The 26,887-nt window shown below is 38.5% G+C and overlaps 1 protein-coding gene across 1 annotated transcript in view; it reads left to right on the top strand.

Annotated features, from left to right (window-relative positions):
* The window catches only part of STAC (SH3 and cysteine rich domain), a 170,382-nt gene that overhangs the window by 115,882 nt on the left and 27,613 nt on the right, over window positions 1-26,887 (top strand). Inside the window, exons 7-8 of the mRNA XM_050776672.1 lie at window positions 10,758-10,822; window positions 12,083-12,171. Coding sequence (XP_050632629.1) covers window positions 10,758-10,822; window positions 12,083-12,171 — 154 coding nt within the window. The remainder of the gene's footprint in view (window positions 1-10,757; window positions 10,823-12,082; window positions 12,172-26,887) is intronic.

Below are 26,887 nucleotides of genomic sequence, written 5' to 3'. Positions count from 1 at the left end.
AACTAAGAAGCTCAAAAAATTGATATGTACAATCCAACCAAACATTCTATATTAAAATTATTTAATCTAATAATTTAAGCCTTTGTTATAATAATTTCTAAAATCTTTATTAAATGCTAACTTCATACTTCCACTTGCTGACATTAAGAAAGAGCTGCCTCGTAATCCAGAGCTTAAAGACAGGTGACCAGACCCTTATGGATGCATTCTTGCTGGGCCTTTTTGACATCAATAACTACTTAACCTCCACTCATTTATCAAAAAATATTTATGAAGCATTTACTGTGATTAGCAAAAGTGTGTCAGTCAAAGTCCTGCAGGAACTGAGTTGCATTGTTAACTTGAGCTGAATGTATTCTCATGGCAGAAGTTATCCTTCCAAACTCCAATCCCAGCCCTGCCTTTTCCAGCCTGTATGCAGAAATTCCTCATTCAATACCACTGAGCTGTTTTGTCAACAGCTGTCTGATGAGGTATCACTTTTACTTCCTTCACTCTGGGAATTCATTTATGTCTCTTCTCTAGTTAGGACTGTGCCTGTAATTCCCACAAGGCACCACGTGCTCAGCTGCCCTATGATTTTCCTTCCTAAATAAGTGCCAGTGTTCACCATGCCCCCCCTTACCAGGCCCACACACATCTGCTAAAGCTCACCGCTGGGGTAAGGACTATGGCATCACATCGGGAAAACTGTACTTTTAGATAATGCAAACAATCACTGAGCACTTAGCAGTGCCATTAGAGAGACAAATTAGAGGGTGTTGGCTTCAAGGGGAACCTCATAGTGGGTCAGCATCACAGCAGGGCCATCCCAGCCCAACTGTCTGGCATTGCAGGACCAGCAATCGAACTTAAACAGCAACGCTAGAGTTTCTCAGTATCTAAGGATCTGACTCACCAGAGACTTGCATGTTAATGCTTTAAGTGTGATCAGCTGCTCAGTCCTGAGTCTGACTACTGCCTTCCCCCTTCCCCTGACGCTCTTCTCACCAACGTCACTGCTGGCCTCCTCCTCACTAACGGCGCTGGAAACATTTGGTCCTTGGCCCATCTTTGCTCTGGAGGCAAAATGCTAGACGTCACTTAATGATCATGTGATCCCGAAGCAGTGACCTAGCCTCTCTCTGCTTCCATCACCTCATCTCTAAAATGAAGATAATAACACCAAATCCATAGAGTTCTTATGATCTTCGGATGAGATAATGAATGTAAATACTATCCATTCATTGTTGACTCAAACTTCATCTTCAGTATTAGGATTCTTTGCTGCCTCCAGATGCCTATCACCTATTGGACATTGCCATCTGAATGCAGAATTGTCGTCTTAAAGTTAACATACCCAAACTTTACTCTTGATCCCCTCACCCAGCCACACATTCAGACTGGCTCTTCCCACAATTTTCTCTGCTCAGTAAATAGGAACTCTATTCAACCAGTTGATTAGGCCAAAGTCTTTGAAATCAGCCCTGACTACCTCTTCCTCTCACACCTCAGATGTAATCCATCAGCAAACTCTGTTTGCTGCTTCTCAAAATTATGCCCAGCATGTGCTCACTGCTTAACTCTCTGCCTCAGACATCCTGGTCTGGCTCTGTCTATGCTGTTGCTCACCAATTCCTTGAGGAGTTAGAACACAATTTACACTGAGGGTTTCTTCTCTTAAAAGGTGGTCTTAATAGGATTTTACAATAGGAAGAGCTATATTTAGCAATCATTGATTTGTAGCATCGCTGCTATTAACAAAGCCATCATACAGTCATAAAGTGTCAGAGATGCAGGTAGAGCCTCACTACTCTAAATGTGGCCCATGGACAACTCACATGAGCATCAGTTGAAAGCCTGTTAGAAATACCAAGTTTCAGGCCATTCCACACCTGCTGAATCAGGATCTGCATATGAATCTGTGGTTCGTAGTCTCATTCAAGTTTAAGAGGTAGGACTAGAGGTCACTTAGTCCAATTCCCTCCCCTCCAATATGCACACATGCACACCACAGTACCCCGGTATAGATAAGGAAACTAAGTCACAGAGTAGTACACACAAAGACACCAAGTTGACAATTTTCCATTTCTTCTATGTTAAGGGGCATTTTCACAGCCTTTTTCAAAGAGATCTGGTGAAAGAGCTTAGCAAGCAATAAACTCCAAAAAAGTGTTGGAGATGTATTAACAATTCTTTTGATCAGCAATAGCTTTCTCTACAAAGCACCCTGAGAAGCTAGGAGGATTAATTATGCAGCAGTTTGCTTCAAAACACTTTCCTTTGATTGACTTTAATGTCCTGTCCATGCAGTTTGTTCTCAAACATGGAGAAAACACCCTACATATGTGGTCCAAGTTCCCACAGATCTTCTCAGTCATGCAAGGAGGGTATTGCTGCTCAGAAGCAGTGTCTGGGATTACAGTCACAACCAGTTCTGCATTACACGTTTCATTTATGTCTTAAAAAATATGCAGTGCATACAGGTGTCATTTCTTCCAACCAGCTATTATGTCAAATTCCTTGAGGAATATCTCCAAAGCCACCTGGGAAGGAAGTGCAATTCGTACTAATTTCTTTACTGCTAAGAGTACAGTCTCTGCTTTCTCTCTTATAAACAATCCTTGGCACATCTGAGTGTTTCTGGTTGTTGTTTTGAACGCTATTCCTGGATGCATCATAAATATACATGGAGGAAATTGTTGGTCTTCACCTTTGGCTTAACTGCTAGAAACTTCACTCATAACAAAGTAACAAGCAGACAGAGAAGTAAAATCTCGCCTGAAGTAAAATCTGGCCTGCCTATTTCAGCTCCAAATGCCAAATAATAACGTTCTTGGCTGCCTTCAGCAATTGCATTTCAGAATGACTGTATGTGATCATAATTTTCCCGGAAGAGAAACAGACAGTAGAGGACATAAGCAATACAAATTCCTAGAATTTTCTTCAAAAAGGCCTGGGTTAATCACAGCCACTTAAGGATATTACAAAATCCTTTACACTAAAGCAAAGAAATTTTATCCTGAAAAAAAAAAAGGCAAGCTCAGATCTGGAAAATGAATCCTAGCCTTCAGCATGTACTAATTCAATATCTCAAATTTTAAGGTGTCAAAAAAAAAAGAGCAGATATTTTCAAGGTTAAATTGGCAGATGCCCCTGGGTTTGGTACCACTCCAGTGTATAATTTCTAAATTACAGATGCAAATATTTGTGGTATGTTTCTGCAACACATGCTTTGTTTCAAGTTCAGGTAAAGATATTTTTAAACTTGAACAGAAGATTCCCTTTCCAGCAATGTGGAGAACTGGCCATTCAGAGGAATTTTTCCCAGTTTAGCACTCCTAAAACTGTTAAGAGAAAGAATTGTTTTTAAAAAAAATCTAGTTAATGCATGGCTGAGCTGGCAGCAAAATAAGGCAATTCCTTAGCATATAGGAATGACAGTAAAACATGAATTCAGAGATATAAGCAGGTAAAGGCCAATGTTTACTGTGCACATCCTAGAGCCTTAGCTTGGGAAATAATAGGCCCCATTTATGAACAATAGACAATAAAATGGGAAGTGGCCAGAGTATTAGGTTGGATGAGAGGCCCTTTTGAAAAATATTAATACCCCAAAAGGTACCCTTAGGATCACTGGACAGAGAGAATTCCCTGCAGAGGAATATGCTATATCAGCCTTAACTCAAGTGGAAAAGAAAGGAAACAAAAAAGTGGGGAGGAGAGAGAAAGAAAGAAAGACAGGCAGAGAAAAAGAAGGGAGGGAGGGAAGAAAGGAAAGAAAGGAGGAACGAAAGAACCAGTCTGCTTACTTGGATTTTAGGGCCTGAATTCATACTACCTGTATGGGCAAATAATATAATAATATGATATTTTAGTTTAATTTAGTTTTAAGTGGCCCAAGTAGAGTAAGATCACCAGGCATTTGGCAGAAACAAATGTAAACCCTCTCTAGAGGAAGAAAATTTTAAACTAGACCTCAAAAACTTCCCACAAATGAACATTCAAAGAACACAAGCTAACAATCAAAATTCACCAAACACATGAGAAAATGAGCCGTGATGAGTAAGCATGAGCAGAAACAACCAATTTTATGGTCAGATTTTCAAGACTGTACATGTTAGAATTATCAAATGAAGAAATATATAACTATATAGTTGTATACATTTAAAATGTTAAAATGGACCATAAAACATAACAAAGGAAAAAGAGACTATCAAAAGTAAAGAAGCAAACTTGAGGAAAGTCAAAAAGAACTTCAAGAATTATTTTTAAAGTAGAAATTTGATTGATAGATTTAACAACATATTAGGCATAAAGAGGGAATTCGTTCCCTAAAATATAGAACCAAATAAATGTTCAGGTACAGTTAGGAAGACAAAGCAGTGGAATTTGTGAGAGTAAAAGTGACATGGAAGATGAGTAAGTCCAACATGCATGTAACTGACAATTTAGGAGTACATAAAGAGAGAATGGGACCCCAGCCACAGTGGCTTACGCCTGTAATCTCACCACTTTGGGAGGCCGAGGTAGGAGAATTGCTTGAGCCCAGGAGTTTGAGACCAGCTTGGGAAACATGGTGAAACCCCAGCTTTACAAAAAATACAAAATTAGCCAGGCCTAGTGGTGCCTGTCTGTAATCCCAGCTAACTGGGAGGCTGAGGTAGGAGAAATGTTTGAACCTGGGAGGTTGAGGCTGCAGTGAGCCATGATTTTGCCACTATACTCCAGCCTGGGAGAGAGCGCACCAGACCTGTCTCAAAAAGAGAGGGAGAGGAGGGCCGGGCGCGGTGGCTCAAGCCTGTAATCCCAGCACTTTGGGAGGCCGAGACGGGCGGATCACGAGGTCAGGAGATCGAGACCATCCTGGCTAATACGGTGAAACCCCGTCTCTACTAAAAATACAAAAAACTAGCCGGGCGAGGTGGCGGGCGCCTGTAGTCCCAGCTACTCGGGAGGCTGAGGCAGGAGAATGGCGGGAACCCGGGAGGCGGAGCTTGCAGTGAGCTGAGGTCCGGCCACTGCACTCCAGCCCGGCGACAGAGCAAGACTCCGTCTCAAAAAAAAAAAAAAAAAAAAAAAAAAAAAAGAGAGAGGGAGAGAAAGAGAGAATGTGAAAGAGACAATATTTAAGAACACACTTGTGGAGAATTTTCCAGAATTGATTAAAGACGCCATTACTCAAATTTAGAAATCTATACCTAGACATAGGTTACTGAAACTGCAGAATTTCAAAGATAAAAGAAAACATAAAATGCAGTACAAAGAACAGATTACCTACAAAGAAATGAAAATTAGACTGTTAATTCTTACAAATTACAGTGTAAGTGAAATAACAGTAGAATGCTATCTTCAGTTTACTGAAAGAAAAGTGATCCTTAACCTAGAAGTGTAAATGAAGCAAAACTATCTTTCCATAATATATTTTTCAGACAAAAACTGTATTTACAGTTCAATTAAGAAAGACCTATATTCGAAACATTTCAAAAAGATGTACTTCAAAGAGAAAAATATGACCTCAATGGAAAGACTGAAAAGTAAGAAGAAATAAAGAGCAAAGAAAGTGGTAAACATGTGGTTAAATCTAAGCAAACACTGGATACATTTTTTTAAATAATGATTTTTAAAGTTTTTAATAAAACGTTAGCTGAAATACTGACTTTATGTGGGAAATGGGCATTCAGAGATTCATGTATTGCTTTGGAGGAGATTAAATATACTATTTCACTTTCTATTTTGTTAAAACATATCTCATAGAATTTCTAAGATGACTGCTAAAGGAATAAAAAATAGATTCAACCTTCCAAACCAGAAAGGGAACCAAACTGAATGATGAGAAGGAGAAAAAAATCAATCAATTCAAAAGAAAGAAGGGATGGAAAGTGGCAGAATAGAAGAAAAAGCATAGAAAATTTGGGATAAATACAAAATAAAATGTTAGGAAGAAATCCCAATTTATCAGTAATCAAAATAAATGTAAACCGATTTAAGCACTCTAGATAAAAGATAAAGTGTTTCAGACTAGATTTTTAAAATGACCTATATACTGCTTATAAATACCTAAAACATAAGGATGTAGAAAGTTAAAAGACAAAGGTTTTTTTTGTCTTGTTTTTTTTTTTTTTTTTTTTTACTTTCTGCAGGGAGAAGAAGGAAAAACATAGGCAAAATAAATAATTTATCAGATATAGAAACCAAGGGGCAACCACAGGCAAATATTAAGCAAAAAAAAATTATATAGCTGTATCAATGTGCGAAAAATTGACCTTAAGACCAAGAAAACATTACTAGAATTTAAAAGTGTTATCTACATGGTCATACCCACTTCATCTGAAGATATAAATTCTAAACTTGCATATACCTAATACAGGCTATATAGATAGCCTGAAAAATGATAGAAACTCAAGGAGAAATTGACAAAATTATTCCAAACTATTGAGTGATTTTAAGATGCCTCGCTGTTATTGGCAAATCAGATAGACAAAAAGATTCTGCACAGATCTAGAGGATTTGATGACACATTTGACAATCCTAATCTAATTTACCTAAAAAGGACACTCCCTGTAACAAGTAGAAGATTCAAATTCCTTTTAAGAACACATGTGGTACATATACACCATGGAATACTATGCAGCCATAAAAGTAAATGAGATTGTGTCCTTTGCAGGAACATGGATGGAGCTAGAAGCCATTATCCTCAACAAACCAACGCAGAAAGAGAAAACCAAACACTGCATGTTCTCACTTATAAGTAGGAGCTGAACAATGAGAACACATGGACCCAGGGAGGGGAACAACACACACTGGGGCTTGTCAGGGGAATGGGGCAAGGGGAGGGAGAGTATTAGGAAAAATAACTAATGCGTGCTGGGCTTAATGCCTAGGTGATGGATTGATGGATAGATAGATACAGCAAACCACCATGGCACATGTTTACATGTGTAACAAACCTGCACATGTACCCCAGAATTAAAATTAAAATTAATTTTAAAAAGAACACATAGAATGATTTAAAATACTGATCACCCACTAGGCCAAAAGCAAATTTCATGAATTTCAAATAATTATTATTATATAGAATACATCTTTCTGACCGCAAATAAGATAGAAATCAATAGTCAAAAGATAACTAGGAAAACCAATAACTTGTGAAATAAAAACACTTCTAAAATTTTTATAACTTGGCTGCGCATGGTGGCTCATACCTGTAATCCTAGCACTTAGGGAGGCCAAGGTTGGAGGATCATTTGATGCCTGGAGTTCAAGACCAGCCTAGGCAGCTTAGGGAGACTCTGTCTCTACACAGAATTTTAAAACATTAGCTGGGCAGGGTGGCACATGTCTATAGTCTAGCTACTCTGGAAGCTTAGGGGGAAGGATCACTTGAGCCCAGAAGGTTGAGGCTGCAGTGAGCTGTAATTGTGCCACTGCTCTCCAGCCTGGGCGACAGAGCAAGACCTTATCTCAAAAACAAAGCAAAAAACAAAAAACAAAAACACAAAAACAAAAACACATAAAGGGATTCATAATAAAGACTGGAATATATTTAAAGCTAAATGAGAATGAAAACATATCAAAACAACACATATCCAAACTGCTAAAGTTGAGATTTGAGTATTTAGCTTTAAATTGAGTGTTAAAAAATAAGAAAATCTGAAAAGTAATAATCTAAGCACTATACTTAAGAAGTCAGAAAATAAAATAGAATAAACTCAAAAAAGCAGAAGGCAATAATAAAGACAGAAATTATTAAATTACAGAGATGAATCAATAAATCTTGAGTGTTTTTTAAACAAAATTGCAATCTCTAATGATTTTTAAGATAAAAGAGATGAAACAAAAATCAATACAAAAAAGAGCAACATAACAGAGATTGTAAAGAAAACTGAAGAATTTTATAACCAATTTCATGCCAATGTATTTTAAAACATTTTTAAATGGGCAGATATAAAGATAGATATCAACAATTAAAGCCTGACTCAAGAAGAAATAGAAATCGCAAATATGAATTTTCTTATAATATTTATAGAAGCTGAATCAATGTTTTCAATTTTACACAATGACAATACTAGGCCTGAACAACTTTATGAGTAAATTCTATGAAACATTTAAGGAAGAAAAAATTTTCAGATTACATAAGCTCTTTCAGAGAAACAAGAAGCAGCAACGAGGAAGGACAGCAGCATTGTCCAACTCAGTTTATGAGGCTAGGATTATACTGACTTTAAACCCAAACAAGGATGACACGAAAAAGGAAAATCACCGGCCAGTCTTTCTCTTGAATAGATGCAGAAATCTCAAGCAAAATCTCAGTAAAGTGAACCCATAAAGTATTTTTAAAAGACATTGTATAATTACCCAGTTGAACTTATTCCAGGGATGCAAATTTTGGTTCACATCAGATAATCCAGTAATGTAACTTGCAGCTTTACTAGGTTAAAAAGTTAATAATCTAACTAAAAAACACGGTGGTCCTGGGCCTCACAGGTCTGCAAGGTAAAAAGCAAAAGACAGTATATAGGATAGGAGAAGAACAAAGTTCTTTGGGGATGTGATAAGAACTAAAGAACTAAAGGTTCATTTTGCTTCTGTAACATTAGAAACTATGCCTACGTAATAGACATATTCTTTGAATACTTGTTATGGGTGAAATAAACAACCAAATTATTTTTCATGAAATAATTTAAAGCACCAAAAAATAAAAGGCATATGATATGTTTTTGGTAGTTACCTTTCTTTTCTCCCCTTCCATTAAATCAAAGTCTTAGAAATGGTTGGAATAGGTTTTAAAAATTATTTTTGCAACCTTCGATTTCTGTTTGCAGCCATACATGAAAACATATATAAGGTCACTTCAAATATTTTTCAGCAAAGTTTACAAAGATGATATACATTTTGAGCCAGAGGGTCAGAGGGAGATTCAATGCAAAAATTAAAACAATGTGAAATTATAAAATTGTAAAACCAATCAACACTGGACATTGTAGACGCCCTTTTGGTTCAAATCAAGAATTTTCTAGGAAGATTCTCTTTACATTTCCATTCAAATATTTAATATTCTTTTAGAGGTGTCCGGTTTTATACTTAGGGAATCAAGTGTTTACAGCAGGATTTCAGACAGTCACACAATACCAGAAAAAGGTTTTGCTAATCTCTACTCTTTTTAGACTGGTAAACATCAAGTTAAGTGGCCAAATATTGAGGCAGACAAGATTCATAGAATCGGACCTTCGTTTTCTAGTTACTTACAAACCAGAGCCCCACCAGTGACTGCATATTGGCTTCCTAGGGATAATGGAATTGCCTCCATAAACTCTGGAACTATAAGCCAAGAAGAATAGATATTTGATAAGCATCAGTACATTTACAGAGGCTCTTGTTCTGAAGCACTTTTTCTGTATCACTGTTGTTGAGGCTATTTTAAGAACAGTGAAGAATGTCAGTGCACTAATGTAATAGGTTATAGAGCTTTCTGTGGTGTTCCCCTCCCTCTACGGACATTTCCTTGATAATCTGAAGGGAAATCAAAGAGAAGAATAAAGCAGCAATGTATAATCTTAAAATTTCAAGTCATCAAAATGGTAGAGTAATTTAAACAACAGAGCTTTATTATATAAACTTGGAAATATTTACCACATTTTTGTTTAAGGAAAATACATATGATGAGAATGATAAAGTTATGACATTAGTCATGGATGTAGGTTAGGCTGACCAAACTAGATAAGGCAGAAGTCCCATTATCCATCAGGGACATCCCACAGCTGGGTATGTGAACAATGAAAACTCATGCTCATTTTGTTTTTTGTTTTTTGTTTTTTGTTTTTGTTTTTGTTTTTTTGATGGAGTCTCACTCTGTCACCCAGGCTGGAGTGCAGTGGTGCGATCTCGGCTCACTGCAATCTCCACCTCCCACCAGGCTTAAGTGATTCTCCTGCCTCAGCCTCCCAAGTAGCTGGGATTACAGGCATGTGCCACCATGCTCAGCTAATTTTTGTATTTTAGTAGGGATGGGGTTTCACCAAGTTGGCCAAGCTGGTCTTGAACTCCTGACCTGAAGTGATCCACCTGCCTCGGCCTCCCAAAGTGCTGGGATTACAAGTGTGAGCCACCATGCCCAGGCTTCCTGCCCATTTTGTTAAGGTTGTCCACTATCAAAGGCTACAGAATGGATACTTAAATACAAAAGGAAGAAAATTATACTTCCCAATAATAAACTAAAAGAAAAAACAAATAGTAGCCCCAATGTGTTGACAATAAGAAATCAAGGAAATATTTTGAAGTTTAAAACTAAAGCTTTAATCTTCAAAATACAATGTAGATATCTTCAAGAAACTAGAATCGAGATATTGAATATAGATTAAAGAATCATACTTAGAAGAGGCAGCTCAAATACAACTAAAGTGGATATACCTCACCCACCACCCCATTAACAAGCAGTTTGATGCATTCAACAAGGACAAATGCTCCTGAGAGGTACACTATCCAATGAGATCAAATATGAACACACTATTGCCAATCATTATATGAGGCAAGTACTAGTCAGGCATGTACAAAAGTTGTGGGAACACAGAGAAGGTGGTACAGAATACTGCATGGGGAGGCAGGAGAAAAGTCACGTGGAAGATGACCTGAACACTGGGTCACAGAGAGTGAGAAAAATGCAATAAGTAGTAAAGTAGAAGCTATAGTACTTAGAATAAATAAAGCCATCTTTCAGGCATATTTTTTTAAATGGTTACTAGATTCATAAAGCACCTGCTTTCTCTTGTCTCCTTCAGTGTTTACATATCCAGAAAATGGCACTGATGATTTCAGAGATCCGGCGAAGAACATAAGCCACCAGGTATTTATGGATGTCACAGAAGACAAGTCAGACAGGAGTGCTTAGATAGACCTACAGGTCGCCATCCAAGTGGGTCATGAAATCAATTTAGTGGGTCCAGACCAGCATCTTTCGAGAATAGAATAATATAACACAATGTACCATAGCATGTAATAAACAGAACTATCTCATTGCATAAAAGGTAAAAAGAGTAAGCATTGCACTGTGCACCTTTTGTTTCTGTTATATAATGTGTAGATTATAGAATTATATAGTATATTATCACTTTATTTTATAGCACATATGTCATATTTTATATGTTCATTTACATATGTAAAATTAAGACAGACTACAATAATATTATATAACGTACCTGAGCTTTGAAGAGCAGAGTGAATTATAGATAAAAAGATATATAGTTGTGTACAGTTTTTGTGTATGTTTTCTATAAATTTATAGCATGTATTTATTATATTAGTATATAGTTAGATATATGATGCAACTATATATGACATAATATATAATTTTAACTTGTTTATTATAAAGCATAAATGTTTTTATAGCATTAACATTTATTTGGTTAGTAATAATAGCTAATATTTATATGACACTTACAAGAGTCTTTTATCATCTGTAAATTGGGGACAACAATAGAATCTCCCTAACAGAGTTGTTGGTAAGTTGAAGTATGCTAATGCATGTAACATAATGCCTGGCACACAACAAACTATGAAAACAGCAGCTTATATTGTCATTATTGCAAGGTTTCGTTGCCAATAGATGGTAGTAAACTGAATCAGTCTGATGCCAAAACCTATGCTTTTTTCTCAACATAAATGAACTAATTGCCAGCTGAATATACCTGGTTCCCTTTGATACACTAGATACCAACTTTACATCTAACTGATAAACAGTTAATTTTAGGAAGTGAGAGTTATGCACTACTATTCATGTGTCCCTCTTTCTTTAGAGAGAATATTCCCATTTCTGAAGTCTAACTTGTATCATTTTTCATGAACAACTATATTATCAAAGAAAATTGCAATATTTCTGACAAAGAGTTCCAAATAATTGTTTTCAAATTGTTTATAGTGAAACCAACCTTGGTTAAGAAATTAAAAATTAATGCAAAGTTGAAATAAAATCTTTAATAATGGTTAGATATTTTAACACTTACGATCCATACACTGATATTACATTGCAATAATTTCTCCATTTCCTCTTTCTTTCCTCTCTCAATTTCTTTCACCTTTCTTATCTCATTTTTATTTTCTCTTTCAGGGATCTCTTTCCAAAGATCTATTACAGATGAACACCTATGTTGCCTTGTACAAATTTGTACCACAGGAGAATGAAGATTTGGAAATGAGGTAAAAACCTTTTGTAAAGAAAAAAAAAGAGTAAAATTTTAAAGTCAATGTTTCTCCATGTGAAAAAGTAATTCCATCTATGCCCCTCGTAATGCTTTATAGCAGTGATTCTCAAACTTTAGCATGTATCTAATGACCAGCAAAGCTGGTTAACACACAGGCCCTGTCCCCAGAGTTTTGGATTCATCAGATCTGAGGCAGGGCCCAAGAAGCTGCATTCCTAAGGAGTCTGCAGGTGGTACTGATGATGCTGGCCAAGGTCTACACTTTGGGAAGCACCACTTTATTACATGCTCAACAGAACTGCTAATTGGAGTTTTCATGAAGGTTGAACATTAAATGCACTTGGCATCAGGTGGGGTCTAATAGGGAATCAAAAATATATTTAATCAAAGATCAGATGGTTGCTGATGTGTGGTGTTATTTCTGAGGCTTCTGTTCTGTACCATTGGTCTATATGTTTTGGTACCAGTACCATGCTGTTTTGGTTACTGTAACCTTGTAGTATAGTTTGAAGTCAGGTAGTGTGATGCCTCCAGCTTTGTTCTTTTGGCTTAGGATTGTCTTGTCTATACAGGCTCTTTTTGGTTCCATATGAACTTTAAAGTAGTTTTTTCTAATTCTGTAAAGAAAGTCAGTGGTAGCTTGATGGGGATAGCATTGAATCTATAAATTACTTTGGGCATTATGGCCATTTTCACGATACTGATTATTCCTATCCATGAGCATGGAATGTTCTTCCATTTGTTTGTGTCCTCTCTTGTTTCCTTGAGTATTGGTTTGTAGTTCTCCTTGAAGACATCCTTCACATCTCTTGTAAGTTGTATTCCTAGGTATTTTATTCTCTTTATAGCAATTGTGAATGGGAGTTTATTCATGATTTGGCTCTCTGTTTGTCTATTGGTGTATAGGAATGCTTGTGATTTTTGCACATTGATTTTGTATCCTGAGATTTTGCTGAAGTAGAATATCAGCTTAAGGAGATTTGGGGCTGAGATGATGGGTTTTCTGAATATACAATCATGTCATCTGCAAACAGAGACAATTTGACTTCCTCTCTTCCTACTTAAATACCCTTTATTTCTTTCTCTTGCCTGACCCTGGCCAGAACTTCCAATACTATGTTGAATAGGAGTGGTGAGAGAGGGCATCCTTGTCTTGTGCTGGTTTTCAAAGGGAATGCTTCCAGTTTTTGCCCATTCGGTGTGATATTGGCTGTGGGTTTGTCATAAATAGCTCTTATTATTTTGAGATACCTTCCATCGATACTTAGTTTATTGAGAGTTTTTAGCATGAAGGGGTGTTGAATTTTACCGAAGGCTTTTTCTGCATCTATTGAGATAATCATATGGTTATTGTCATTGGTTCCATTTATGTGATGGATTATGTTTATTGATTTGCATATATTGAAACAGCCTTGCATCCCCAGATGAAGCCCACTTGATCGTGTTGGCTAGGCTTTTTGTTCTGCTGCTGGATTCGGTTTGCCAGTATTTTATTAGGGATTTTCGCCTCAATGTTCATCAGGGATATTGGCATGAAATTTTCGTTTTTGTTGCATCTCTGCCAGGTTTTGGTATCAGGATGATGCTGGCCTCATAAAATGAGTTAGGGAGGAGTCCCTCTTTTTCTAATGTTTGGAATAGTTTCAAAAGGAATAGTACCAGCTACTCTTTTTACCTCTGGTAGAATTCAGCTGTGATTCCATCTGGTCCTGGGCTTTTTTTGATTCATAGGCTATTAATTACTGCCTCAATTTCAGAACTTGTTATTGGTCTCTTCAGGGATTCGACTTCTGTCTGGTTTAGTCTTAGGAGAGTGTATGTGTCCAGGAATTTATCCATTTCTTCTAGATTTTCTAGTTTATTTGCATAGAGGTATGTATAGTATTCTCTGATGGTAGTTTATATTTCTGTGGGATCAGTGGTGATATCCCCTTTATCATTTTTTATTGTGTCTATTTGATTCTTCTCTCTTTTCTTCTTTGTTAGTCTGGCTAGTGGTCTATCTATTTTGTTAATCTTTTCAAAAAAACAGCTCCTGGATTCATTGGTTTTTTGAAGGGTTTTTCATGTCTCTATCTCCTTCAGTTCTGCTCTGATCTTAGTTATTTCTGGTCTTCTGCTAGCTTTTGAGTTTGTTTGCTCTTGCTTCTCTAGTTCTTTTAATTGTGGTGTTAGGGTGTTGATTTTAGATCTTTCCCACTTTCTCCTGTGGGCATTTAGTGCTATAATTTTCCCTCTAAACACTGCTTTAACTCTGTCCCAGAGATTCTGGTACATTGTGTCTTTGTTCTCATTGCTTTCAAAGAACTTATTTATTCCTGCCTTAATGTCATTATTTACCCAGTAGTCATTCAGGAGCAGGTTGTTCAGTTTCCATGTAGTTGTGTGGTTTTGAGTGAGTTTCATAATCCTAAGTTCTAATTTGATTGCACTGTGGTCTGAGATTGTTATGATTTCTGTTCTTTTGCATTTGCTAGGGAGTGTTTTACTTCCAATTGCGTGGTCAATTTTAGAATAAGTGTGATGTGATGCTGAGAAGAATGTGTATTCTGTTGATTGGGGGTGGAGAGTTCTGTAGATGTTTATTCGGTCTGCTTGGTCCAGAGCTGAGTTCAAGTCCTGAATATCCTTGTTAATTTTCTGTCTCATTGATCTGTCTAATATTGACAGTGGGGTGTTAAAGTCTCCCACTATTATTGTATGGGAGTCTAAGTCTCTCCTTAGGTCTCTAAGAACTTGCTTTATGAATCTGGGTGCTTTATGTATTGGGTGCGTATATATTTAGGATAGCTCTTCTGGTGGCATTAACCCCTTTACTGTTATGTGATGGTCTTCCTTGTCTTTTTTGATCTTTGTTGATTTAAGGTCTGTTTTATCAGAAACTAGGATTGCAACCCTGCTTTTCTTTACTTTCCATTTTCTTGGTAAATGTTCCTCCATCCTTTTATTTTGAGCCTCTGTGTGTCTTTGCACATGAGATGGGTCTCCTGAATAAAGCATACTGATGGGCCTTGACTCTTTATCCAATTTGCCATTCTGTGTCTTTTAACTGGGGCATTTAGCCCATTTACATTTAAGGTTAATATTCTTATGTGTGAATTTGATCCTGTCATTACGATGCTAGCTGGCTATTTTGCCTGTTAGTTAATGAGTTTCTTCATAGTGTCAATGGTCTTTACAATTTGGTATGTTTCTGCAGTGGCTAGTACCAGTTGTTCCTTTCCATATTTAGTGCTTCCTTCAGGAGCTCTTATAAGGCGGGCCTGGTGGTGACAAAATCTCTCAGTATTTGCTTGTCTGTAAAGGATTTTATTTCTCCTTCACTTATGAAGCTTAGTTTGGCTGGATATAAAATTCTGGGTTGAAAAATCTTTTCTTTAAGAATGTTGAATATTGTCCCCCACTCTCTTCTGGCTCATAGGGTTTCTGCAGAGACATCTGCTGTTAGTCTGATGTGCTTCCCTCTGTAGGTAACCCGACCTTTCTCTCTGGCTGCCCTTAACATTTTTTCCTTCATTTCAACCTTCATGAATCTGACAATTATGTGTCTTGGGGCTGCTCTTCTCGAGAAGTATCTTTGTGGTGTTCTCTGCATTTCCTGAATTTGAATTTTGGCTTGTCTTGCTAGTTTGGGGAAGTTCTCCTGGATAATATCCTGAAGAGTGTTTTCCAACTTGGTTCCATTCTCCCCATCATTTTCAGGTAAACCAATCAAATGTAGGTTTGGTCTTTTCACATAGTCCCATATTTCTTGGATTCCTTTTCATTCTTTTTTCTCTAATCTTGTCTTCATGCTTTATTTCATTAAGTTGATCTTCAATCTCTGGTATTCTTTCTTCTGCTTGACTGACAAAAACAAGCGATGGGGAAAGGATTTCCTATTTAATAAATTGCATTGGGAAAACTTGCTAGCCATATGCAGAAAACTGAAACTGTATGCCTGCCTTACACCTTATACAAAAATTAACTCAAGACGGATTAAAGACTTAAACATAAGACTCAAAACTGTAAAAATCCTAGAAGAAAACCTAGGCAATACCATTCAGGACATAGGCATGGGCAAAGTCTTCACGACTAAAACACCAATAGTAATGGTGACAAGAGTCAAAATTGACCAGTGGGATCTAATTAAACTAAAGAGCTTCTGTACAGCAAAATAAACTATCATCAGAGTGAACAGGCAACCTACAGAATGGAAGAAAATTTTTGCAATCTATCCCTCTGTCAAAGGGCTAATATACAGAATCTTCAAGGAACTTAAACAAATTTACAAGAAAAAAACAACCCCATCAAAAAGTGGGCAAATGATATGAACAGACACTTCTCAAAAGAAGACATTTATGCAACCAACAAGCATATGAAAAACAGATCTTCATCACTGGTCATTAAAGAAAAGCAAATCAAAACCACAATGAGATACCATCGCATGCCAGTTAGAATGGTGATTATTAAAAAGTCAGGAAACAACAGATGCTGGAGAGGATGTGGAGAAATAGGAATACTTTTACACTGTTTATGGGGGTGTAAATTAGTTCAACCATTGTGGGAAATAGTGTGGTGATTCCTCAAGGATCTAGAATCAGAACTACTACCTTTTGACCCAGCAATCCCATTACTGGGTATATACCCAAAGGATTATAAATCATTCTACTATAAAGACACATGTGCACATATGTTTATTGTGGCACTCTTCACAATAGCAAAGACTTGGAACCAACCCAAATGCCCATCAATGATAGATTGAATAAAGAAAATGTGGCACATATACACCATGGAATACTATGCAGCTATAAAAAATGATGAGTTCATGCCCTTTGCAGGGACATGGATGAAGCTAGAAACCATCATTCTCAGCAAACCAATACAGGAACAGAAAATCAAACACCGCATGCTCTCACTCATAAATGGGAGTTGAACAATGAGAACACATGGACACAGGGAGGGGAACATCATACAATGGGGCCTGTTGGAGGGTGCGGGGCTAAGGAAGGTGTAGCATTAGGAGAAATACCTAATGTAGATAATGGGTTGATGGATGCAGCAAACCACCATGGCACGTGTATACCTATGTAACAAACCTGCACGTTCTGCACATGTATCCCAGAACTTAAAGTATAATTAATATATATAGTATATATAATACACACACTATATATATGTGTGTGTGTATATATATACACTATATATGTGTATATATATTTAATCTCCAAATTAATATTGATAGAAAAAATCAAACTAAAACTATCAGAGTCAACTAGGAGCTATCCACTTCATGGTAACTGAAATACTAGATAGAATAGGTAAGTCTTGTGGCCTTCTCAAAATCTAAATCATTCTCTTACTTGAGGTTCCTCATGTTTCAGGGGTTGTTAAGCTAGAGTCAATTCTGGGTTTACATCCTACTTGTTGTGTGACCTTAAGCAATTTATAAACATCTCATTACTCTGATTTCCTTATGTATAAAGAATAATAATGATCTCTTCCCCCTTAAGGTATTTGGTGAGACTAAAATGATAGAAAGGAAATTAAACATATCGGTGCCTATAATCATAAACACTCAGTAACGAGTGCTTATCACAGTTTTTATAATGTGGTGTTCACTGGCCTATCTCAAGGAAAAGACTTCTGCTTCTATGCATTCATGACCCCAAAACATGAGTAATCTCATGATAGGGCTCTCTGTGTTTTCCCATCCTAGAGCAGAATAGAAAAGGCTACTTTTCCAGTCAAATGGTCCCTTGGAGATTCGTTCTTTCTTCTTCTAAAAAATTGCGGAGATAAGTTAGCACTCAAAACTATTTAATTGCCAGAGCATTGGGAAAATAGCCACCATCTGAAGGTAGACGCCGCTTGTCTGAATGCTGTGCCAGCCAAATTGTCAATCACCAGTTACTCTCTTCACATGGCTTCTAGAGAGCCTGCCTCTCCACGCTGGAGCTACCTGGGCTTTCCCAAATCTTCAGGTTTGGGTCATTTCCCACCCACGGTCCACCACCTCAGTGAAATTACCCTTCGGTTTCACCTACCCAAACTCCTATAAACGGTGAGAGCCACTGAAGTGCTTCAGTTAGACCCTGTTTCCCAGGTTTTATATGCTATCAGGATCAGTTCCAGCAGCTCCGCCAAATTTCATGGTGGATATAATATCCAGCAAGACATCACAGCAGATTTATTTACCCTGCTGGAGTCTCACAGCTCTCCCTGGCTCACACCCTGAGGTCAGCTTTGTTTCAGAATCAGTTTGAGATCTGCTGCCAGGTGGCTCTCAGGTCTCTCCAGAGCAAAGTTTGGGGCCTGAGTCCCGGCTCCTTAGATTTGTAGAGACAATTAAGCTTTTGTCCATCTGAGTTTTCTCTATTGCTGAGTAAAATCGTCATGCCGAACTCACTGGCTGAAATTGTAAATATTACCTGAACAGTCCGGCATAATCGGTGGGAGAGGAGGAGATGGCCTTTATCAAGTGAAGCCCTGTTCCGTTAGAGATATGACAAGCCCTGCGAGCCAGAGCAGAGCCCGCCTAGAATTCATTGCTGGGATGAAGCCACGCCTTCAGCAGACAATCCACAGTTAACTATCTGCTGACGGAGACAAGGGTGGCATATATTTACTTTACAATAAGTACACCATATTGGGTCCTTTTGAGATTGTCATTTGGGTGTGTAACATTTAAGATTTAACAGCTTTCTATTATGGAGATCCTATAGTTTTATATTAGAAGATTATTCTGAAGTCATAACATTTTTTTTTTAAAAAGTCATTTCAGAAGAATACACAATGTCACTGGGATAATGAGGAATGATGTCCAGCTGCCTGGTGGTGGTCGTCACCCTGTGTGCTTATTTTACTTGGTTGCAGGCCATTAGAAGTCAAGTTGTCTGGTCACGAATGACACGTTTACAGTCTGCTTCGAGGCAATCAGGACTATCCATTCCCAGGAGTGAAATGTCTGCATTACAGAGACTGCAAGATTGGAGTGATAAATCACACTTACTTTTTTTTTTTTTTTTTTTTTTGCCAAGAGATTATAGGTTCCCATTTTAAAAGCCAGGCACTTGATTTAGAATGTTTAAGGCAATGCTTTAGGAATGCGTTGGGGATTCAGCATAACACCTTGAATGAACTGGAGCTTTGTGAATTATCTTTTTCTCCTCAGATCATAAGGTAGAAAAAAATTCCTTTTAACAAAATAGCATTCTTATCCACCCACCTTCTGATCCAGGGCAGTATGCTGGGTATTGACCTCGGGAAAGAGAACAAGGGAGTGAGGGTACAGGAAATGTTAGGAGTGTGAGCTTGAGGACAAAGATGACCCAACTGGCAAAGCCAGCAGTTGTCAATCAGAGCAGATGAATTATCACATCAGGAAATATTCATTATATATCTGCTCAACAGTAAGAAAAGCTTCTGCCAAAGGCCAATGCTCCAGACCTCCCCCCGAACCTCCAGATTCACTTACCCACCTGCCTACCCCAGCAATGTACAGAGCAGGGCAGCTCTGCCCTCTCTTCCACAAACCTGCCTCTTAGGCTGAAAGATGTCAACCTCTGCCCAGGCCTCAAGTCAGCCAGGGAGAGGCCTCGCTCTACTTTTGCCCAAAATGTATTTGACGCTCAATTCCTACTCTTCTCTTTGCCTAAAATCAACTGTATCTCTCCCCGCCTTCATCTCTCACCTGGACTGTTGTAAAAGAGCTTCCTGCTCTCTGTTTTCAGTCTTCCTCTCCCTTCCTATCCACTATGGGTGATGGTGCACCAAGGCAACAGTACAGTGTTCTGGGCTTCATCTCATCTTTGAAGTAATACAGAATGATTCACATCCCTTCTCTACTTTCTAACAATAGGGCTTACTAACTAACTTTCTGAACCTGTTTTCTCATCTTGAAAACAGGAATAATATGGTCTGCCCTTACTGCCCTTAGATCTAGGATCGATGTGATTAAATGAGATAGCAATATCTGGTACATGGTAGGACCTTAATAATATTAACTCCAGTCAGTTCTTTTTTATATTTCAAAAGTAGGTGCTTCCTTTCCAGAATTAAGGAGGGAGAGAGGGAGCAAAAGGGGGGGAGGGGAGAAGAGAGAGAAAGAGAATATATGAGCATTCACTGAATGTTTAAGAATAAAAAGTGCGGGCATCAGTTGACCTGGGTTTAAGTCCTAGCCAAGCCACTATCTAGCTGTGTAACCCCCATGGATCCTGAAAAAGTTACCCTAACCATCTCAGCCTCTGCTTCCTGACTTGTAGAAGGAGATAATCACTTTGCCTGCCTTCCCAAGTCTGCTCGAAGCACACATATTTGCTCAAAACTGTCCAATGTCCTCCCATTGCCCTGGGGTAAAATCTAGAATATTTATGGGGACTCCAGGACCCACAGTCTTATCCATGGTGACCTCTCTGATCCATCTACACTGGCCTTCTTTTTTTTCACAAAAGGACCACACACCACCCACTTGTCAAAGGATTTTTCTCCCTGCAGAGTCTGCTTCTCCCTCCATCCTCCTACCCACCACCATCAAACACACACATTCACACACACACAGGCAAACTCTTCCAGTTGACTATGATTCATCCACTAGATCTCAGGTCAAATTTCATTTCCTTGTTGTAGCCTTTCCTGTTACCCCACTTTGGATTACATTCTTCTATTATATTCTTTCATGACGCCATTGTTCTCTCAAACACTTATCTCTACTTGTATTTATATATTTCTGGAATTATTTGGTTAATCTCTATCTCTCCTGTAAACTCCATGAGAACAAGTCTGTAATTACTAGCCCTCATATCCCTAGAGCATGAGTTCATTCTTGAAACATAGTAGATGTATAGTAGATAATAATTATTTGACGAATGAATGAGTATTATGGAAATTAACTGAACTAATGCTATGCCTGGCATATACACTTAGTGGGCAAATCAAGTCTACGATAATACAATGGAAACTATAGGCCAGGCATGGTGGCTCACGCCTGTAATCCCAGCACTTTGGGAGGCTGAGGCGGGCGTATTGCCTGAAGTCGGGAGTTCAAGACCAGTCTGGCCAACACGGTGACACCCCGTCTCTATTAAGAACACAAAAAAATTAGCCGGGCATGGTGGTGTGTGCCTGTAATTCCAGCTACTCGGGAGGCTGAGGCAGGGGAATTGCTTGAACCAGGGAAGTGGAGATTGCAGTGAGCCAAGATCACACCACTGCCCTCCAGCCTGGGCAACAGAGCAAGACTCTGTCTTAATAATAATAATCATCATCATCATCATCCAATGGAAACTATAAATAAGGAAGCAAACCAAGCTGAGAGTGGTTAGTCAGGGACCTGTTTCCTGGAAAAGATGAGCCTGAGCCCAGGATAAATGTTATTCATCAAGAAGAAATTATAAAGGGGGAGACCAAAAGTAGCCTGTGGTTCCATTCACAAATAACGACAGGCTTAAGACAACTTGGAAGTAGCCCTGCCAAGCCTTTACTGAAGCACTCACAGCTGAGAGGAGGTGGGGACCTCAGAGACTATAAACCATAAACTGTTTGAGACAGTTCTCAGTCAATTTAAAGGTTTATTTTGCCAAGGTTGAGAATGTGCCTGGGAAAAAGAGATGCAAGCTACAGTAGGATAAGTGGTTTGTGCTTTTTCCAAAAAGGGTTTTGAGGACTTCAATATTGGAAGGGGAAAGGGCATCAGGAAGGTAAGGAGGAAAGAAAAAAAGCAGGGAGGGTAGGTAGTGAGATACGTGATCACATTCTTGTGAGGCTTTGATTAATGCTCACTGAATCCACATGTTACAAGTGAAAGGGATGTAGAGGAACAGTCAATTATGCATCTGTCTGATGTTCAGTAAATAAGATATCAATAAACACAGAGTAGAGGAAGCGGTCACATTTGTCTCAGGTAGGTGGAGGGATGCTTTCTAGTCTTGTCTTTGCCCTGTTCCTGTGAAGAAAAGCTGGTAATTTATACTGTCTGGGTGAGATTCAACAGAACTCTGTTTTAGGGTAAAGAGTGTGGGGTCCACAAGGAATTTCCTTGTGAGCAGTTTCAGGAAGCCCACCTGGGGAGATATGTGGCCTTCCATCTTTGCAACTATCAGTTTAGGAGCAAAAAGGAAGGCAGTTGTTGTGTGACTCAGATCCCAAGCTTAACATTTTTTTCCCTTTGACATAGTGAGTTTAGAGTCCTGAGATTTTATTTTCCTTTCACAAGAGGAAGAGCTGGTTGCTGCCCTCTTGTTCTTAGGAGAGTGAACACTTTTCCTAGAAGTGCAATGGTCCCATCATTAGTCTCCAAATCGCATATAAAGGCAGAGACTTTATACAGTCTGCTTTGCTACAGTTCCAGTGCAAAATAAACTTCCTTTATTTATTTTTTTCGCACTGCCATGAAAAAGTAGAAATAAACTTCCTTTATAAATTAATTTGCTGTTTCCCACCTAAACCTCTGGAGGTAATGTAGACCATGATAATTCTCTACCTTTCCACCATCAAGGGCAGAGAGCAGGAGAGCAAGCTGGCAAGGCAGAAAAGAGAAATTTCTGGCAGTCAGAGAGGACTAGGTCTAGTTTCCAACTCTGACACTATCTGTGTCAATTTTAGCAAACAGTTTAATTTTTTAGAGACTCAGTTTTCTCCTTCCTAGGAAGACTGAACATTATACAAAGTAATATAAATAAAATGTGGAATTTCATGCCCAGTACGAAGTGAGGTCACAGTAGATTTTAGATACCTTCTCTTCATAATTACATCTTTTCACAGTGTATTTTCTCTCCTAGTCTTCAGAACAACCTCATTAACACCACCCTAAGGATATACAGTAGAGAAAACAGTTAAAGGCTCTCCCTTTGAGCGGACCCAGTAAGACCTTGTCCAACTGGTCCAGCAAAAAGGAGCTGTGATATCCAATACTTATCTTGGGAGCAGGTTTTTCAGTTGCTGACATGATGAGCTATAATATGAAATTTTATCACTGATACCCAAGATGTGATGCCATCATGCATGGGGTCTCAAACATTGCTGACAATTTGAGGCCTGATAACATTAAAGAGCTACCCAGATTCTTCTATCAGGGTATAGCAGGGTGGTACAGTAGATAATCTCCTGAAATTAAGAGTCTTGGACAGATTCCACCAATTACCCTTATTATCAAGTTTTTTGAAGAGTCCTGAAAATTACACTTTATGGACTGCCAGTTTAATTCATGAACAAAGCTCTTAAACGCTGCTAAAAATACATGACCAAGTGCAGTGGCTTATGCCTGTAATCTCGGCATTTTGGGAGGCCAAGGCAGGACGATTGCTTGAGTCCAGGAGTTCAAAACCAGCCTGGGCAACAAAGCAAGACACCATCTCTACAAAAATAGAAATAAAAAATTAACCAAGCATGGTGGTGCATACCTGTAGCCCTAGCTCTTCAGGAAGCTGAAACAGAAGAATCACTTGAGCCCAAGAGGTTGAAGCTGTAGTGAGCTATAAACACACCACTGCACTCCAGCCTGAATGACAGAGCTAGACCCTTTCTATCTATCTAAATTAATTAATGAAAATAGAATGTAAACTGGAGAACCCTATTATAATCAGCACTGTTGTCATAATTATCGTATACTGCTCTGTGAATTAACATAGACCATGTGTCACATCATCCTTCTGGCCAAGTGGCTATGTATGTGTGTGTGATACACTTATACATACAAATAACCTCCCACACACACTCACAGTCACACACACACACACATGCACATACACACACACTTATACACATTCAAGTACACATTCATTCACACACACGCAAGCATGCACACATTGTTAGCCAAAGCTTGATAACCCACACTTAGTTTTGATGAAATTAAATCCTACCATCAACACTTACAATGTAACCAGTCCCATTATCCTCACTGCTATTGGGCTCAGCAATCTGCAAGAGTCTTGGAGTTATCACTTAGTATTCACACCAAGGCACCTTTTTTAAGCTCATAAAAACTTTTCAGTCAACAATGACTTTCATGACTTTGCTGAGTTGATATTTTATGTAAATAATCAGCAGATACAAATGACTTCAAGTAAACATAAACTCCTAAAACATCGTAGGGACACATAAACAAAGGATTGAGAGTAAATAAAAGATTTAAAGGTTTAAATGCATATTTTGGCAATCATACAATGCCCGTTCCAAAGAATTCGTTTTGACTTCCCACATCTATGTCATTTTCATTTTTATTAGTTCTCCTCAAACAGATTTATATGATAATGGCCATTTTTCATGAGAGTGGGAAAAAGAAGGAAAAAAAAAAAAAGACTACAAGCCAAGAGAGGAAAAGAGGGAACTGCTCTTTCAATATTGTTAAATCCTAAAAGAAATGCAAATTAATTACTACTTCAATGTATGTTAGAACACCTAAATTTGAGGGGCTTCAAAGAAAAACCTATCTCCTTTTGTAACTCCAAGTGCAAATTTAGATTCATGAATGGCCACTCCTGGAAGCAGCAAGTCTCAGATTCTCCATGGGCAAGTCTAAATGAAAGCAAGCAACCATTTCTCTCATTAGTTAGTATTTGCCAGGATCTCTGGAGATGGGATGGCCTGAATTCATCTCTTTGGAGTATTTTCAAAGCACTACTTTAAAAAGAGTTAAAAGTGATTTTAACTCTTGCATGCTATTTCCAGGATTTACTTCATCTATTCACGTCTCATCACACGGTAAGCAAGCATCTGCTTTTTTCTGGGAGAACTATTCACAGGCCCCGTTCTCAAAGAGCTCAGACAGTCATGGGCCAGGGGGCCAACAGAAGAGTAGACCATAAGTTACAATCCAGTGTGCAGGGCTGTGGGTGTGAGGTAGTCCAGGTGACTTACAGCAGCCTCAAAAGGATATGAAAGAAGCTGGGCTTCCAGAAGGAAGAGGGGTCATGGGTGGCTGGGAAGCCTGGTTAGTGAGCAGTCACTCTCTCTCCAGTGAGGAATGCATAAGGGAATAATGGGATTAAACTTCAGAACCAGGTAATTATTTTAAGAGGTGCCAAATCAGGGGCACAGGCAAGCCCCATTGCAAAAAGAGGTGGTGAAAATTCATGGCAGAGGCAGGAGCATATTTAGATAACTACATTAATTCCAGTCTTGATTCTGAAAGACTGCCTTAAAACTTGGTAATGCTTAGTGAATGGACACTTGGCTGTTTAGTTCATACTCCAGTGAGACAATGTATGGTTCTTTTTTCTCTTTCTGGAGGTGAGGTAGGAGAACCAAGCACAATAATTCACAAGTAGAAAATGGGAGCTTAGGATTAGAACCCTTGGAGGTTGACTCCCAGTCCACTGATCTTTCTCCTCCACCACACTTTCCATCCTAGGTTCATTGTCCTAAGTTTTCTCTCTGATAAAGCTGACAATTCTATTTTAATCAGCAAGGGTAGACAACATTTTACTTTATCCCTTTTTGGCCACTCACATCAATTCCTTCTAGTGCATTAGGTTTGTTAAGTATGGTTGCTAAGACCAGGAAGTTTGTGATCCATAGAGCATGTTACTGAGAAGTCACTTCTGTTAAAAGATTTTTTTTTCATTTGAGATAAAAACGGCCGGGCGCGGTGGCTCAAGCCTGTAATCCCAGCACTTTGGGAGGCCGAGACGGGTGGATCATGAGGTCAGGAGATCGAGACCATCCTGGCTAACACGGTGAAACCCCGTCTCTACTAAAAATACAAAAAACTAGCCGGGCGAGGTGGCGGGCGCCTGTAGTCCCAGCTACTCGGGAGGCTGAGGCAGGAGAATGGCGTAAACCCGGGAGGTGGAGCTTGCAGTGAGCTGAGATCCGGCCACTGCACCCCAGCCTGGGCGACAGAGCAAGACTCCGTCTCAAAAAAAAAAAAAAAAAAGAGAAAAAAACATGACTCTCATGCAATATAAATTGAACACATGTCAGAATTTTTACATGGCTCATTAATTAATGAGAGAACCAGTAAAATGTTCCACCTGATTGAAAGGAGAACTCAATACATCACATGTACATAGGCAATGAGGAATGCTGACGGGAATTTATAAATAGGTGCAAAACCATTCAGTATTCACAGGATAAAGGGTAATAACTGACTATATTCCACCAGGCAAAATTCACTTGCATTTCTGTGGACAAAAATAACTTGTATGAATGTCAGTTTTCTACAACTTGCTTGAGATGTAAAATAGCTCAAAGGCATCGACAAAGGGGAGGTAATCTGAAAGGATGTGCCAGACAGGACTCCCAGATCAGTCATGTTTTTTGCCCATTTCAAAGTCTTTCATAATTTTTCCTAGCATCCTCTTGAGTTCTTTTAATAAATCTCAGAGGTTACCCAAGCAAGTAGTATTTCACAAAAGGAGAAAACTTGAGTTAGAATGGTTAAGTCATTTATTATAAGCCATAGAATCTCCTAAAAAGTAGTATTAAAATAGAGATTCCTGGGCTTCACCTTAGCCTAGAGAGTCAAATCCTACTTGGAAATCTGTATGGGTAAATGTCCTCCTGGATTCTGATTATCTGAGAACAACTGTGACTTATCCAAAGATATGCAGTGGGCCAGTAGCAGACTCAAAAACCAGAACAGAGGTTTCCCGATTCTGTCAATGCTCCGTACACAGATCTGCATTGGCTTTCTGACCTGTGACTTGTGTACGTTCTAATGTCCTTCACCCTGCAAGGTTTCAAGACCGAGTAAGACAGAATAAGACTCCCTTGGTGTCTCGTTTCTATTC

Source organism: Macaca thibetana, chromosome 2 (genome assembly GCF_024542745.1).
Source record: "Macaca thibetana thibetana isolate TM-01 chromosome 2, ASM2454274v1, whole genome shotgun sequence".
Lineage (NCBI taxonomy): Eukaryota > Metazoa > Chordata > Mammalia > Primates > Cercopithecidae > Macaca > Macaca thibetana.
Note: the sequence above shows the minus strand (reverse complement) of the source record. Positions and strands in the feature narration are given on the sequence as shown.